This window comes from Rattus norvegicus, chromosome 19 (assembly GCF_036323735.1).
Source record: "Rattus norvegicus strain BN/NHsdMcwi chromosome 19, GRCr8, whole genome shotgun sequence".
Taxonomy (NCBI): Eukaryota; Metazoa; Chordata; class Mammalia; order Rodentia; family Muridae; genus Rattus; species Rattus norvegicus.
Genome location: NC_086037.1, coordinates 15,704,289 through 15,722,346, shown reverse-complemented (window position 1 = coordinate 15,722,346; position 18,058 = coordinate 15,704,289). Strand labels below are relative to the sequence as shown.

Below are 18,058 nucleotides of genomic sequence, written 5' to 3'. Positions count from 1 at the left end.
TGTGTCATGGTCAGCTTATAATGAATGACTAGACCTAAGCTTGAGAATAAGCAAAGACTACATTAGTTCTCTAGGTGCTGAGCTTTTAAAATCCCTGGGGTGACAGCAAGCTTTTGTGGACATTCTGGATTGGTCCTTCTGTACTTTAACTCTGTGAGTCGCCTCCACTCTCAGTAAGTTAGTTCAATTCCATAAATTGGAAATCTGTCACCTGGAAAAAATACATTCTCAATACGATCCCAGATTGGCCATGGAAAAAGGGTAGCTTGAACTGTCCCACCTAGGTTCTGGGCCTGCACAGGCCTGCTCTCCAAGAGAAACCTGTGTTCACAGCTGCAGGCTGCATTCACTATGGATGCTCTGGAGGTTCCTCCCTAAACTGCTTAGATTAAAATAATTTTCTTGCTAACAATCAAAAAACTCATTATGTCAATCTGGCCTACAAGAAGCTAGTTTCTATTCTGTATTTTATCAGATGTGTACAATACATATAGTCATCATTGATAACAGCTGAAAGTTCTGCTCTAATAGGGACACTAAGTGATGCTGGAGGATGATCCTGACCCACAATGAGCAGTGGGGACACCAGAGCCCTGTAGGGATGCCTGGCAACCTAACACGTTGAGCATGCACAGCTCAGTAAGTTCCCTGTGAACACACATCTCCTGAGATCTCTCTATTTAATTGTAGGTGATCCTGTCCACCTAATACAGCACATCATGTGGAATAACAAAAGCCACCTGAAGGAGCTGTGGTGATGACTCACAGGGTAGAGCATCTGTTGTCTCTCAGAAGAACCACATGGACCCTAACAATTGGGTAAAGCATGTCAGTGATTACATCACAAAGTGTGTGTCGGAGAAACAGCCACATTATCCACACAAAAGACACTATCACACTGGGTACCGCTTGGTGACTTTGAATTCACTTATTAGCCCAGGCTCCATGGAACATGCAGAGATCCATCTCCAGCTGTCAGTTCTAGGTCCACAGGAGGGGACAGAACCCTTGAGTAAGAATGATGGTCTTAAGAGTCAAGAGATAGAATTCAATTTTTATTCATAACAAATACATTTTTACAACAAAACAGGATTAAAATGAATAAAAATATTTAAAAATATTTTAAAGTAAAAATAGTAACAAGAACATATAAATATGAAACAACAAAAAGAAAACTTCAATTAAAATCATAACAAAAATATTTCTAAAAGCATATTCTTAACGAACATTTAGAAGCACAGACGTATTGCTGTTTCTCCTCTGGCACACATAATGAAAGGCGGTCCCCCAAGTTGTCTCTCAAGTGCTGTTTTCTGAGAAGAAAGTAAGACCTCAATCAGTCAGGCTGGCTTAGTGGTATATAAATTTAGAGTCTCTAAGAAATGACAAATTAACTCAGAGGATGAATACTCATCGAAAAAATGTTGTTACCATTCAGGATGTTGGTCATCAGGGACTCCTGAGAAAGCAACTTATTCTTCAGGAAGCTCTCTTACTGGGGTGTGTCCAATTCCAGCTCTCTTGCACTTTCTGAGACCTGGGAGAGGAAGGCAGATTTTCAGACACTGATTTGGTGGGGAAATGCAAGCCAGCTGTCAGAATGCTGCCTTCTACCACCTCAGTTCTATTGAACAGTCGACATGGACATTTTAAGTGATATCATTGTTGCCAACTCTGTGGGCAGGACAAAATCTCCAGAGAGCCTCACAGTAATGTGGGCTGACAATATGGGACCCAGACTTATACCAGTGCAAACCAAGAACAGGGCAATGGAAGGAACCTCATTGGGTTGCAGGAAGAAAGGAGATGTCCATATGTCACCAAGGTTGAAGCCAGTGACAAGTACTAATTTGACATTTGCACTTGGTTCTTATCCCGGAAAGGTGCTTCCTACACAAGAAGTCGCATGACCACAGAGTGTCATTTGTCAAAGAACCAAGAACTTGTTCAAAACTCTACATAGGATCCAATGTATCACATGGATATGCAATAATATGATATGTTATTCATCTGTCACCATTTCTAGACTGCAGCTTCAAAAAGAGCAGACAAATATGCTTGCACAATAATTCAGTTTCTGAAAAGTGCTTAACTTCCCAGAATACTTGTACATAGGCAGAGCAATGAACAATTCCATTACATGAGGTGGTTGGCTGGTTGTGAGTGTAAATTAGAAAGGTGGTAAGAGAAGCAAAGATGTATCAAATTGGCAAATTTTATCAGATATTGTTAAGCTAACACATCTGCTCGTCCCTACCTGATAATGCTGGTTCTGGCCGTTGATGGTCTTTATCTTTCTTGTTGAAGTCAACCAAATATTTCTGGTTCAGTGCACAATCAAGATGTACCTCCTTGCTCTCCTGCTTCAGTGGGACCAACTTCTTCTTACATGTGTTCTCCATCAGGAGCTGGCTGAGCAGGTTTCTGGAAATACAGTCTGCATAGTAAGATCATGCTGTCCCTTTCTCCCATTCCTACTCCCAAGTCCCACTAACTCTACCAGGTCCCACATACCCATGAAGACTTAATAAAATTCATCTTGATACATATAAGGCTGCTGCACAAACCATAAAGAGTTAATTCGGGGAAGAATAAATTGTTTGCTTGGCCTGACACCAATTAGTGTCCACACCTATGAGAAAGAACATGGATCTACAAGAAATCCATGAAAGCCCAATGCATGGGGCCAACATCAATTAGTACTGGGCCAACACCCTCAAAAACGGTCAGTAGAACCAAGAGAAGGTCATGCTAACCATGTGGTCCACGCACTGAGTTTTGTAAAACCTGGTGTGACACCATAGGTCCAGGTCAGCCTAATAACCTTCTGCTGACTTCAATCAGTACTGTTCTATCTAGAGCCTTCTGAAGATGCCTAGACAATCCTGGGATGAGGAACAGTCTTTTATGGAACTGAAAACTGAGTCCTAATGACCCTGGAACACTGATGTGTAAACAGCACAAGAGATAGAACCAGAGCTGAAGACCGTCCAATCCAGAACAAAGAAAGTCAGAAATGGCAATTCCACAGGTGATAGCCTTTCTGACCAGGACTTACCTAGAGAAGGTAATCTCCTTCTTCAGCTTATGGTTGTTCTCATGGACCTCAGTGTTCTCCATCTCTAAGTTGTGCAGAATTGACATGACCGCCTCCTCCATTCTCTCCAGGTCTTCATAATATGGATTTGGCCTGAAGTGTGGCCTGGCCCCAAATGATAGAATACAATGAACATCGGCATTTAGGAATATATGAACGCAGGGTGGATCCTATATTACCCCAGGCTGCTGCCTGGATCTTCCAGCACTCAGTCCCCTGCCTAGCAAGTACAGAGACTCACCATAAAGTCACTGCAATTACAATCTTGCAAAGCCACCAGCTGTCAAGGGCTTTGCAAATGCACACTGGGAACTCACTCTCCCTGACTTTATCCCTGAATTCTTCATTCAGACTACAAGTTATGCTTTTAAATAAATGGAAGCAGATGAGTCCATTTTCAATCTCACTCCTCAGGAAGGGTCAGGTTCTGAATCTCCTCTATATGGGAGCTGAGGTTTAGCACAGGGTGGTTAGGGAGGCACAGCTTTCTAGAACCCAAAACCTTAATAGGTTAAGAAGGTGACCTTGCAGACCCAGGAATGAAACATGAGCATTTGGAGCGATTCATACCTGTTCTTCATGGATCTCTCTGTCAGAAACCTCAGGCGATCTCTCAGGTCATTTCTCTCCTCGGTAATGAGCTGCAGCTCTTTAATCAGCCTCTCCTTTTCCTTCTTGGCCTGCTTCTCCCTTAGTTCAGTGCCAGGGGATGATGTTTCTCTCCCAGCATCTGTAGGTAGAAGAACACAAGTGAACCTGCATGGGGAGAATGCATAGAGTGTTCATAGACCTCAGTGAGGCCTAAACAGGAGAACAAGCCTGGAACCCAGTGTCACTGCTAGGCGATTGGTCTATGCTTAAGAGGCCTCCTCAGTGGATTTCAGTTCTCCCACTACTCTATAGAGACCAAGAGATGTAAGCAGCCAGGTGTTCCCTATGCCGGACATCACGTGCTTACATGGACCACGGAGATGGCTTCTCCAGGATTATCATCAGCTGAACAGGGTACAGCTTGGTTTCAGGACCCTCACCACTGTGGGTTCAGAACTCAGATGATAAATTCACCATCCACAAGACTTGAGTGATTGGAGACACTCAGATGTCCTACCCTGATACTCTAAGCCAACAACTTTGGATTTAAAATGCATTTCCAGGGAGGATATGTTCAACAGACTTATCAATGTCCCTATGTGAAATACCAAATGCCCCAGAAGTGCGAATAGGTTACAGGCTGAATCTTGGTCTACACGTTCCAAATAGTTTTGGTATTGTAGAAAAATTTTTGTAACATACAACCTCTAATATATAAAGCAAACAATGACCCTGCCAGTTAGAAGAAATCAGAGAAGGTCTAAGAACATAAGGTTATTGCCTGGAGCACAATCTCTCCCTGTTACTACTGTCAGATACCCACTGTATTTAAAGAAGCAATGATAGTGAAATACATTGCTGTCCTGTCTAAACTCAGAAAAGGTGGACCCTCCATGACTACTGATGGTGTTATCATATCAATGTAACAGAACAAATGAACTGAAAAGTAAAGACCAGAAGTTCACAGTATAATAGCATTGGCCTTACCATATCCTCCCAGTGGGGATGGGGAAACTAAAGTTCTGAAATCCTTGACTTTAAGGAATTGTGATATTCATGGAAATTCAATTCCTTTTCAGATGCTCCAGTTGTTGTGGCCCATTGCTAGAAAGGTCAGCTTAAGCCTGCAGCCACCCTGGCAGGAAGCTCAAAATATACTGCCCAGAACTTACTCCACATTCCCCAGAAGTGCTGTCTTTGTCCATCATTACTTTGAGACGGAAGGCCAGACTCCTTCACTCTAGTCTCTCCACAATCGACGTTCCCCCTCCCAAAACGCTTGCGAAGACGGGAAAACATGTCTTAGCTTGTAACCGCCAGACTCAGACTGAGAGAAACTAGGGCACTGGTTGTCACTACAACACTGGTGACATCACAGAGGATGCCAGAACTCTCTAGGAGACAATAGAATGTCCAAGAAGGGACAGCAGATGTCATGGGGAGCAGACTTTCCCTCCCTGCTAATGTTCTCCCTGTACTGAGCATAAGCAGAGGTGCCCTTTCCAGGAGCCTTTCCTGGGGCAGAGCCACTGAGCATCTCCTGCTTCCAAAGCCAAATTTTCCTCAAGGCTTGATTATAAAAAACCTTAGTAATTCCTAAGCATCTAAATGAATGTTTCCTGTCAAATCTTGCCCCAAAATGTCTCATCCTAACTCAAATTGTCCTCATTCACCAATGTTAGCCATTAAAACTTCCTGAGATTTCATACCAGCTTGAATATGCACTCAAAAGTTCTCCTGTCTCATTCTGTACAGGTGCTTTATATCACATCAAGAAATAGTCTGCATGGTAGGTTACAACATGGGCGTGTGTTAGGGGAACACTCATGAAGTCATGTGCTTAGCAGTCGACAATTGCCAGAAAATTCCTTAGGAGAAGGAGTTGAAGTCTTTATGGTGCTAGGAAATGTGTGGAGACCAGTTGGCAGAGGAAAGTGCAATATTGGAGACACCAGTGAAGGGAACCTCATGCTGCTTGTGGGGTTCTGCTCGTTGCACCAACGTCACCAAAGGAGCACTGCTCACAGGCCTGAGTAAGATATACCATGAGCTTTTATCAGAAAAATAAAATACACAAGAGATATAGAGGGTGGCACAGAAACGTCTAAAATGAGGCTATACACATCATTAAGTGGATAGAGCAAGGTCCCAGCACCTGTACACTGGGAAATGGCCACCCCACCAAACACAAAAGCATCTATCATAGTCAAAAATGAATACTTTATAGAATGCACCCACTAACACTGATTGATCACATCCGTAGTTCAAATTTTGGGGGAAAATTCATGGCCTTAACTCTCTTTGTCTCAACTTATATAGCAAAAAATAAGAAAGAATGAGAAAAGAAAAAGTCAAAACTAAAAGCTCAAGCTTCTCATATGAGGATTGCAGGAAGTGTTATATGGGACTCAGTTCTGATTAGGCCATTTTAGATAGAACAGTGCATAGTGACCCTTAATGTGATGGACCCTATATAAAGCTTTTTGCAATATTGGAATTTTAACAAACCTCATCCAGAACGTACGGAAGAGGCACCATGTGATCACCATGTCCTTACTCTGCATCAGGTTATTTTTCTGCATCCTTGATTGTCAGGCATAGAACAGCAACAATCTGAAATAGCTGGTAGACATGGAAAAACATGGGTAAAACTATAGTTGTGGGTTACACACCTCAACTGTGAAAGGCTAATGCTGTCTGCACAGTCCTTGGAGGCCACTCTTATAAGCCTATTTATTGCAAAGTGAAAGAAGGTTTATCTGAGCTCAAAGTGATCCTGGCCAGCCAGGTAGAGGGCAACATGTGATACTTGAGACCCTGTTTAAATGAGCACAGAAATCCACACTTCATTCAAAGCATCATCTACGAATTCTCGATTATTTACCATTCTCTCCCTACCAGTCGTTCTGTTTGGAATGGTAGAAAACAACTGGAACTGATCTTTCTATTTTAAGGACCTTGATCTCTCTTTTTTTAGGTCCACATTAAGAGTGCATACAAATGGACATCACCATCTGAACATCTTAGTATTATCTACTCTGTATATATAGCATAATACTGTGCCTATGAAAATCTTAAGCTTCCTTGAGTGTAGTTGCCCCATCAAGAAGTGTGAAGTTCTGAGTTCAAACCCCAGTGATGCTTTAAAGGGACTAGAAGAAAGCCATCAGAGATACTCCACTTCTTTGTCCTTAGATTAAATCAAGTTGACACAATGTGAACCTGGTGGGCTATTTAACCATGCATCTTTCTCCTAACCACACTTCCACAAGTTCAGTCCATGGCAGAATTCATCCCCCACCATCCTAGATATTTCTTTGTATATTTCTACAAGAGCAAGGTTTCTTTTTTTTAATAGAATTAGTTGTAGTCAATCAACTGCTGCCCTATGTGATAAATGATTAGTATCTATTGCAACTTACCACACTGTATTTGTGTATACAAGTACATTATTGGAAATCCAGGGGCTGGGGATTTAGCTCAGTGGTAGAGCACTTGCCTAGGAAGCGCAAGGCCCTGGGTTCGGTCCCCAGCTCCGAAAAAAAGAACCAAAAAAAAAAAAGAAAGAAAGAAAAAGGAAATCCAGCATTACTTAGTAATTGGAAACCAGTGCTGTGACCTTGCCTTTCTGTGCCTCTTCCTGGCTCACAGGCAGCAGGGGGCAGACCTTGAGTTCCTCTTCAGGGACAGAGTGATGTTGAATGGGCACTGAGCAGGCAGAGATACACAGCTGAGGCAGCTCCTTTCAGTTATCAAACACATCATCTCCTTCCCATCTTAAGGGCTACTCCTGAGGTCTTGCCCCCATACCTACCTTAATAGCAGCAAATTTGTTACACAGCAGCCAGCTCTTTCCTATTGTTCTGTAATACGCCTCCACATCATGGATGCCAAGAAAAACACTAATAAAGAACAAAAAACTCTGACGTTGAACTGTGTGGTGCTGGTCACATACCCTGTTATGTTCTGTATGTTATGAGGTTTGTTAATCTTAACAAGTTCCCCAAGTGTATTCTTCACATAGGACCCAATAGATTCAAGGAAAATAGGAACAATTATGTGTAAAATGGCCTGAGTCAGGGCCCATAGACCGAAGCATTTCCAATACTTGTGCATGAGCCCAAGTGGATTTTGCAATGAGCGGGGCCTAGCAATGTCCAGTACACAGTTGTGAGCTGTTGCTCTGGTTGAACTGTATTGGTGTGTGCATTAATAAACTACACCTATTTAAATGAATTCAGTGTCCTGTGGTTTGAATCCAGACCCCTTGACACCAGGTCTTCCCTTCTGCAGCACTTAGGAAAAAGGCTAAGTTTAGGAAAGGTGACGTCTTGTCATAAGTTATGTGACAAGAGGGATGGTGAATGATCCCTTGTGATAAGAATCAAGGTTTCCTCTGTGGTATTTAGGTCTATACTGGCCCTGTGCAACAGCTTCAAGAACCCATTTCTGATTTTCCTTGGGATTCCCGTGATGATGCACTCAGACAGGATTGGAAACAACCAAAACGGTGGTCAGACTTGATTTATTGATAAGTGGCTATTAGCCCAAATGCTTGAATTACCCTAGATCCCTAGAACAAACGAAACTCAAGATGGATGATCAAAATGTGAATGCTTCACTCCTTCTTTAAATGAGGAAAAAGAATACCCTTGGCTGGGAAGGGAGAGGCAAAGATTAAAACAGAGACTGAAGGAACACCCATTCAGAGCCTGCCCCACAGGTGGCCCATACATATACAGCCACCCAATTGGACAAGATGGATGAAGCAAAGAAGTGCAGACCGACAGGAGCCGGATGTAGATCGCTCCTGAGAGACACAGCCAGAATACAGCAAATACAGAGGCGAATGCCAGCAGCAAACCACTGAGCTGAGAATAGGTCCCCCGTTGAAGGAATCAGAGAAAGAACTGGAAGAGCTTGAAGGGGCTCGAGACCCCAAAAGTACAACAATGTCAAGCAACCAGAGCTTCCAGGGACTAAGCCACTACCTAAAGACTATATATGGACTGACCCTGGACTCTGACCCCATAGGTAGCAATGAATATCCTAGTAAGAGCACCAGTGGAAGGGGAAGCCCTGGGTCCTGCTAAGACTGAACCCCCAGTGAACTAGACTATGGGGGGAGGGCGGCAGGGTGGGAGGGTTGGGAGGGGAACACCCATAAGGAAGGGGAGGGGGGAGGGGGATTTGCCCGGAAACCGGGAAAGGGAATAACACTTGAAATGTATATAAGAAATACTCAAGTTAATAAAAAAAAAAAAAAAGTAGGTAACATTGCAAACTTATGTTGTAGGATATTTGATCATATTGTCATCCCCAATATTGTGTTATTTACTTAGAAAAATACCTTCTGGCTGTGTAGTTCAGTACTAGCACCAATATTTAACCCTAGAGCTTTTTTTGTTTGTTTGTTTTTTGTTTTTGTTTTTGGATGAACAAGTACTTTCCTATTTTGTGGCCCAGCCCTAGCTCTTAATTCTTTGCACAGTCATAGAGAGACCTCAAACATATACTCAGACAAAGCCAGGGGAGTGTATAAAAGGGCCTAAGGCAATACCACATAATGACATTGAAAGTGGGCTCTCTTCTTGATCCACGCCTCCAGCTCTCCTGACATCTACATGAATTATAACTCCTAATGCAGTGTAAATGATGTCTGCGCTATTGCTGAAGGAATCATGAGAATAACAACTCTAAACATCCCACCATGGATAGAATTTGTGGAAAGAGGCAACTGGCAACCAATGAGAGGGCTCTACAGTTAAAGGGGCTTGCTGTCAAGTCTGATGAGCTTGACTCAATCCCCAGGACCCACGTGGTAAAAAGGAGAGAACCAAGGGCCAAGCTGTGCTCTGGCTTCCACTCATGTGCTTACATGTATGTGAGTATATATGTATATGTTTGTATGTACGTGTGGATATGAATGTGTGTATGCATGTATGTGTATACGTGTATATGTATATGTGTGTATATGTCTGTGTATATGTGTGTATAGGTGTATTTGTATGTGTGTATATGTATTGTTGTGTGTATGTATATGTGTATGTGTGTATGCATGTATGTGTGTATGTGTGTATGTGTGTGTATGTGTGTATGAATGTAGGTGTGTATATATGTGTGTGTGAGCATGAATGTGTATAGTCATGTATATGCATGTGTTTTCATGTACATGTATTCATGTATATGTACGAATGTATGTGTGTATATGTATGTATGGACACACAAACACACACAATGTTAAAACATAAAAAGCTCCTTGGAGTATTCACCGTGCCTGGATAAGTGGTGACCATGTTGGGGAAACACATGTCCATGTACACACACCTGTTCACATGTGCTGAGCAATGCCCAGCCTGGTCTTGAGCTCACTACCTGCCCAACAATGAGTTTCTGCCCACCTGGTCTTCTCAGAGCCAGGTGACGATTGTTCCTGCCATTCCAGTTCTGTTCCAGTTTCTCATGCCACAAACCTTCTAACTTGAATCTCACCTACAGACGCAGGAACGTAACAGCCTCCAACCCAGTGAAATAAGTAAACTTCTTCCTAACATCCTCAGGCTTGGTGTTCCCCATGAGTCACAGGGAGGAAGTATGGCATGCACCAAGGAGCAGGGTCATGGGCAATGAAGGCAGGAAACATAAGTCAGTCATCACTGACACCAGCAAAGTGTGTGCTTCAGAGCTGGCTCTGCTCACTCTTGTCCCAGTGGCAGGACTTAAGAGTGATGCATACCTGTCACCCAGCACTCAGAGACGTCTGAGGCATGAGAACCAGGAGTTCATGGCCATCTTAACTAATGGTGAGATCAAAGCCAGCCTGGGCTGCATGAGACTCAGTCTCAAAGCAGGCAAGGAGGAACTTCCTATATTTGAGCAAGGAAGCTGGCATCCTCCTGGGTTCTAAACATTCACTGCAATACAGAAAGATGCTAGGGCTAGTGTGGGAGAAAGTAGGAGACAGAGAAGCCAGGTTAACCCTCCCTAATCTTCTCATGCTGTGTGAGCTATGAGTAGATGGTGCCCTATACACTGTGGACAGGATGGTCTCTCAGACGGTTCAGAAAGCCATGGAGGACTCTAGCAATTCTCCACTTGGGTGTCACTTGAGTCTTATATGTGTGTTTACAAGCCAAAAAATAAGATCCATAGGTGACTGTGTAAATTCAACATGGCCCAGCCATGTGCTGGAATATTATTCAGCCTTACATAGGATTCAGATTCTGACCCTTGAACAGGAATGAGAATGGTAGCCATTCTCCTAAGTCAGACCTCCAGGCAGTGCAAAGACAAACTAACACGGTATGACACCACTGAGGGCTGCAGTGTCACCAATTATATAAAGACAGAAAGCAGGAAGGTTTACAGAGCCCCAGGGGTGACATGGATTGGGGAGGTTGGAGGGTAGGTGTGTAAGTGGGACTGAGCCTCAGAGGAATCAGACATGGCTGCAGAATATGCATGTGGCTGCCTCCCATACCTGTGGGTGCTGCCTCCTCAGAAAGGCAAATACAGCAAAAGAAAGGACCAGAGGGGACAGGCTCTGACCTCCTGTAGACACACACAAATGACGTGACAGAATGTGCACACTGCTGCCTTGCTGCAGGAGCAGTTGAGCTTCCAGAAGGGTTGAAAGAGGCTGGAAGGGCTGAGAATGGCACTGAGTTCAAGGACATAGCTTTAGGTCCTGGGGAACCTACGGTGCCCAGGCCCCATCCCGCTGATACTGAGGGACACAGGTGACATTCAGGGTGATGGTTGGGCTGGGCTGGGGAATAGGTGTCCACTCTCACCTGCTCCAGCTTGAAGATGCGCTGGGTGAAGTAGGACTGCAACTACTTGTTGGATTCATTGATGCAAATCTGCTGGAAGCTATTCTATTCAAAGTCCTCAAATCTGAATATGGCCAAGACACCAATGGGCAAGCACTGGGAGACAAGGTTTGGTTATAGCCGGGGCCTCCTGGGAAGACTAGCTGTCCTGAGAGGAGTTGCAGCAGAGGGGGTGTGTTTTCCTGACCTGTTTGGTACCCAGTGTTTTTTGCCAAGGGTTCCTTTATTACTTCTTGATGGAACCAGGCCTGCACATATCCAGGAAGCATTGGGGTGGAACCTAGGGCTTGGTGCCCACATGCTGGCATCGCTGAGGGTGAAGTCTAGCCTACCACACTTCCAGACACCGAGTGCAGATGCCTGGGTTCCTATAGAATGGCGGTTCTTACCCTTCCTAACACTGTGACTCTTTATTTCAGTTCCTCATGTCGTTGTCATCCCAACATAAACTTATTGGAGAGCTACTTCATGAGTGTAACTTTGTTACTGTGAGGAACTGTAGTGTAAATGTCTGGTGTGCAGGAGCTCTGATGTAGAACCCACAGATTGAGAGCAGCTGCTGTAGAGGATCAGAGTCCTCTGCCAGCCCTGGTGTTTGCAGAGATCCCGTGAGTTCCTAGTCTCCATGGCTTTCCCAAGGACAGGGTTTATTCTTGCCGTCTCAGGGCCCGGGACCTCACAGAAACAGCCTCTCCCATGTCCTTCCTGTTGAGGAGAGCGTGGTTGGTCCTCAGCACAGACCAGTCAAACAGGGCGCTGTATAGACACTTGGCCAGGGAGTCTCCTGCAGTTATGGCCTCTGGACAGAGGGGTTTCTTCCCTGGGGTGGGGCAACCATGCTAGGTACAGGCAGTGATGCTCAGAGTCAAGACCTAGTTTTGTCTTATTTTCATAGACAAAGTTGCCCAGGCTGGCGTCGAACTTGCAGTGTAGCCAAGGATAATTAAACAACTGATCCTACTGCCTCTACCCCCCATGGCCTGGCATTGCAGATGAGTGTCACCAGAGCTGGCTTGTCACCGCTGCTGTACGGCTCTAAGTCAGGGGCCTCATGTGCAGGAGTGTTATGACTGTGCCATCCCCACCCTGCAACCAGGGTTTTCACCTTTCTCCTGCTGAAGTCTGCTTAATCCTACCATGGACCCAGGACACAGCAGCTGTGGGAGACTCAAAGCCTGGGGCTTCAGCACAGCATGGGTACACAGCATGGCATGCAGCCTACATGGCTGTGAAAAAGCCAAGGAAGTGCTTCTCAGCTCACCTCCTGTAGGAGTGTCTAGTCCATCCTTCTCTCCATGGACGCAGACATCTGCTTCCAACTGCCCGACATGTCCCTCTGGTTTTCACTTTCCTGGATGCCATGTCAATGCCACCACACAGAATGCTGCCTCTACTGGGGACACACACACAACCTCTCTGGGGGACATCTGAGCCAAGCAGGACTTGGGTGCACTGCAGAGAGGTCAAGTCATGTCGTGAAGTACCTTGTCCCACAAAGGCTCACTGTTCAAGGAGTTGACTGGAAAAGTAAGCTTATGCCCCTGGGCAGGGTCCCCATAGGGAGTGTCCCACACCCTGCTATCAGGTCTATTCCTGGTGCCATGCAAATTCAATTTGCAAGACCAATGCTCTGGTAATGTCAAGAGCTAACGGAAATGTACCAGGAAGTGCACACCACAGCAAAGGGAGAGGATGGCACAGAGACCTATGCTATGGGTTAAGGGGCACGGAATGGCCACCTCGAGCACAGGAGTCAGTCACCTCTTTCACAAACAAGGCAAATGGTCAATGCTCTCAGCTCTGGGAGCCTAAAGGGCTCTGTGGCTCCTAAGCCCTGCAGCTGCAGCCAGAAGCAGCACTGAACAGGATGTAAATGCTGAGGATGGCAATGTCAATAAAACTTTATTTACAAAACCAAATTGCTGGTGGTGCTGGTAGTAGTGGTGGTGGTGGTGGTCGTGGTGGTGGTGGTGGTGGTGGTGCTGGTGGTGGTGGTCGTGGTGGTGGTGGTGGTGGTGGTGCTGGTGGTGGTGGTTGCGAACTGGTTCATTTCAAAGCATGCTGGAGTGGCATGGCCACTGAACATCAGGAAACACAGAAAGGAATGCGACCGGACGCAGGGCTCCCAACACCCTAGACGTCGACCTATGGCACTGGAACAGGGTCCCTGAAGGTAAGTCTGGACAGTCAGATAAGGTAAGTACATTTTATTACAAGGAAATGGGACAAGATAAATCTTCTCTTCATCTCGCTATGCTTACGCATCTTTAAGAGTGCAGGGAATTCACGGCTATCAGTCTGGTTTAGAAAAGTGTTTAGAGACAGCAAGAGTAAACTCCATGGTTCCCTGACGAGGGTTCCAGGGATTCTGATATCTGGGTCAAAGTGAAAGTTAGGGAGAAAAAGGCTGTCAGGCAGGGCAAAAAGATTCCAATTCCTGATCTCTTTGGGCTGTAATTTTTACTGTATTCAAGGCCATGAATGCAGACAGGGTAATAACGAATACAGAACAAGAAGCTAGAGCTTCATTAAGACAAAACGAAAGTAAAAGTTTTGCCCTCTGCACCACTGCCTGAAGCAGGTTTTTCTAAGTCTTTTCCCGAGGATGGCATGTTGACCATTAGATTCACACGTTGATAATGATGAATTCACCTGCTTTTTCTTTTCCTATAATTAGGCAAGCGTAGATTCAAGGTGTGGCCCAACAGACTTATTATAAAGGATGATACTGGTTGGTTGAAAAAGGTAGTAGCTTTCTATGAACCATATATTAAGTTTTTATGTATATTAAAATTAACATTGGAAAGAACAATGGTAGGAGCGGAAGCTGAAGGACAACTGCTGCAAATGCTTGCTTTTGAAAATGCTAATGAAGAGTACAGGAGAGCATTATTACCTATAAAGGAGGCTGGGGATATTAATGCTTATATGAAGGCATGCAAGGGTATCTTTTCTGAAAATGGAAAGATGCATATTTGACACGTATTGATCCAGATAGAGTTATTAAATTATATGTTTAAATACTCTTGAATATCCTACAGGCACTTTCGCTCAGGATGAGTTGCCTTTAGAATGGGTTTATATTAAATAAAACTTTAACCAAACATTAACAAATTATGAGGAACAAATTTCTTTAATTATTCAGCAAGGCATACAAAAACCTGTTACTCTGTGGGGATATGATTGTGCCGCTATTGTTTTCCCATTACGCAAAGATAAAGTGGAATATTTAATGCAGATGTCTGAGGTTTTTCAATTAGCCATGATTTCTTACACTGGAAATATTGAATTTCATCCTCCCCATAGTAAATTGTGGGATTGCTTTAAAAAACAAAAAAAAATTTGATAAATACACTAATTTCTGTTGATCCATTACCATCAGCCTTTACTGTGTTTACAGATGGCTCTAACACCAAGATGGCTTATTGGACCAAAGATTAATTTTGGGGACAAGAATCTTCTTTTGGGTCAGTACAACAAAATGAATTATTAGCGGTAATTAATGTATTCCAGGATGTTACTCATGATGTAAAAATATTATAGCTGAGTCTGCTTATGTTGTAGGAGTAGTACAGAATATTGCGACTGCTGTTGTTTCTACATCTAAGCCTATATTAAATGTTATTCTCACATATTAAAGGACTATTGTTATTATGAATCTCTAGAATATTCATTACACATACTAGATCACATTCAAAATTTCCAGAATCTTTAACACTTGGCAATCATATGGTAGATCAATTAGTGGCATTTGCTACCCCAGAAGAACACAGTCATAATCATGCCAATACAGGATATTTACATATTAAATATAAGCTTCCCTATTCTCAAGCCAAACAAATTATTGCTAATTGTCCTATGTGTCAGTCTTCACGTATAAAATGTATTCCATCTCAAATTAATCCCAGAAGGATGCAACTTAATACATCGTGTCAGATCGATATAACCCATATTTCTGAGTTTGGTCGCCTTTCACATATAGATGTAAGCATAGATAATTTTTCAAAATTTGTGTGGGCTACACCATTGCCAGGAGTACGCACTGCTCATGTTATACAGCATCTATTGGAAACTTTTGCTGTTATGGGACTGCCTTCTAAAATTAAAATTCATAATGGACCAACATATATTTCTTATCAATATAAACAATTTTGTCAACGATATCATATTGTACATATTACTGGTACAGAACACAATACACAAGGACAAGCTTTTGTTGAAAGAATTCACCATACCCTGAAATGACAAATTATAAAATTAAAAAGGGGGAAAAGAGATGGCCTTATGCAACCTGAATGGAGTTTGCAGACCAGTCCCAGAGCTATATTGGCACAAGCATTATACATTATTAATTTTCTTAATTTACCACAAGGTGAAGTTATATCAAGAGCCGATAGACACTTTGTTGAACTTCCCCCCAGAAGGCATGGAACAGACAGTATGGATAAAAATTGCCCGGGAAGCTAAATGGCAGGAAGGGACATCATTGTATATAGGGGAGAGGGTTTTGTCTCATTACAGGATGGGAGACTATTCTGGTTACCCGGGAGATGGATCCAAGCACAGAATAATAAGAACTGCTCCCTACCCTCAAAGGAATCTAGTTAAACCAGCTACAATTTCTCCTGATGGATGTTCTCAGGAGATGAGGAGGTGTCCTCCATTACTGAGGCCCTGGCTTCTCTTAGTGTCCACAAACAACAATGGATAAGGATCCGTGCAGTGACAACCCTATTACCTATGTGGGGTCAGGTGAAGCGATTAAGCACTGAAAGGAATAATTTTGTCTCCTTCAGGAAAGTCCTTTACTGCTGAGCACTTATTCTTAGCAATGTGTGTTTTACTCATGGTTTCTTCTGCTGCGGCCAATGCCAGTTATCGGGCTTATATTGCTTATCATGATGAAATCCTACTACTTTTCTGTTAGTAAATATATGGATAATGACACAGAACATGATTGGAAGTTAATTCAAGCCTATTTAGAGGGTAATGAAAGTGCTTCAAAAGTAATTAATGCCTTGAAATATGATGTTCGAATGTCTTCTGGTAAACAGCTAGAAGATACTACCCCTATGGAAATAGCGAAATTATTGGCTGATCAATTGACAGGATTAGATCCCAAGGCTTGGCTTCAAAGGATTTTCCATAGCATGGGAGGAACTAGTTTTGCCATAATCTTATGTACATTATGTATTATGTTGCTTTATTTTTACATGACTAAACCCCTACAAGGACCTTTAGCTATGTTATGCAAAGTGTTACTTTAAAACAAAAGAGAAAAGAAGGAATTGTTAAGACATAGAGATGCAGCTCCCAGGCAGGGTCAAGAAAGGCCTGGTGACAGATTCAAGTAGGGGCTGGAATGCCGCCCTGGAGAAGAAAATGTTTTTCTCACTTGGCCTTAAATTATGTTCTGCTGTGTCCCATTTCTGTGGAAGTGGTTCTAACGCTCTCTTGGTAATGGTGAGTATATTTTGATTATAATAAGAGAGGTGATTTGTTATATGAATATTTTTAGAAGAAGCTTTTGTTTATTCGTCTTTCTTTGTTTAATCTTCCTTCATTGTTCCTGGTATCCTGGGAATGATAATCTTATGGTATCTTGACACAATGAAAATTGTAGTAATGCATATTCTTAGCTTAATAAGGATTAATAAAGCTTGCAACTGCGTGCAGTTTCTTATACCTTTGCTCTGCACCCCCTGTGTCCTGGGGGTATGCGACCATACCCAGGGCCCCAACTCACTACACATTGACAATGGGTCACCCCACAAAACACAGAAGCATCTACCTTAGTCAAAAATGGACATTTTATTGAATGCATACACTAACACCGATTGATCACATCCATAGCTAAGATACTAGGGGCAGATCCGTGGCCCAAAATACATTCCTCTAAACCTATAAAGAAAGAAAGAAAGAAAGAAAGAAAGAAAGAAAGAAAGAAAGAAAGAAAGAAAGGAAGGAAGGAAGGAAGGAAGAAAGAAAGAAAGAAAGAAAGAGAGAGAGAGAGAGAGAAGGAAAGAAAGAAAGAAAGAAAGAAAGAAAGAAAGAAAGAAAGAAAGAAGGAAGGAAGGAAGAAGAAAAAACACAAAAAACTTAAGCTTCTCATAGGAACTTCGCAGGAAGTGTTGTCTGGCGGTCAGTTCTGATTAGGCCATTTTAGATGAAACAGTGCATAGTGACCCTTAATGTGATGGGCCCTATATAAAGCTTTTTGCAATATTGGAATTTTAACAAACCTCATCCAGAACATACAGCAGAGGCAAGGATGTGATCACCATGTCTTTGCTCTCTATCAGGTTATTTTTCTGTGTCCTTGATTGTCAGGCATAGAACAGCAACACTCTGAAATAGCTGGTAGACATGGAACAAAGTGGCTAAAACTATAGTTGTGGGTTGCACACCTCAACTGTCAATGGCTAATGCTGTCCTAGAGACCTCGGAGGCCCCTCTTGTAAGACTGTCTATTGAAAGTGGAAGCACTGACTTCAAAGTGAACCGGGCCAGCCAGGGAGAGGGCAACATGGATACGTGA

At 43.2% G+C, this 18,058-nt stretch overlaps 2 protein-coding genes across 4 annotated transcripts in view; both read right to left on the bottom strand.

The window, feature by feature from the left end:
- The window catches only part of LOC134483152 (uncharacterized), a 757,250-nt gene that overhangs the window by 96,553 nt on the left and 642,639 nt on the right, over positions 1-18,058 (bottom strand). The window lies entirely within an intron of this gene.
- Positions 904-5,014, bottom strand: LOC134483383 (uncharacterized). The gene is made up of 6 exons (XM_063278672.1): positions 4,861-5,014; positions 3,668-3,827; positions 3,059-3,202; positions 2,258-2,424; positions 1,432-1,537; positions 904-1,313 (listed from the first exon to the last, which is right to left on the bottom strand). Exons 1-5 carry the CDS (start codon positions 4,985-4,987, stop codon positions 1,473-1,475), a joined length of 663 nt encoding a protein of 220 aa, XP_063134742.1. The 5' UTR covers positions 4,988-5,014; the 3' UTR covers positions 904-1,313; positions 1,432-1,472.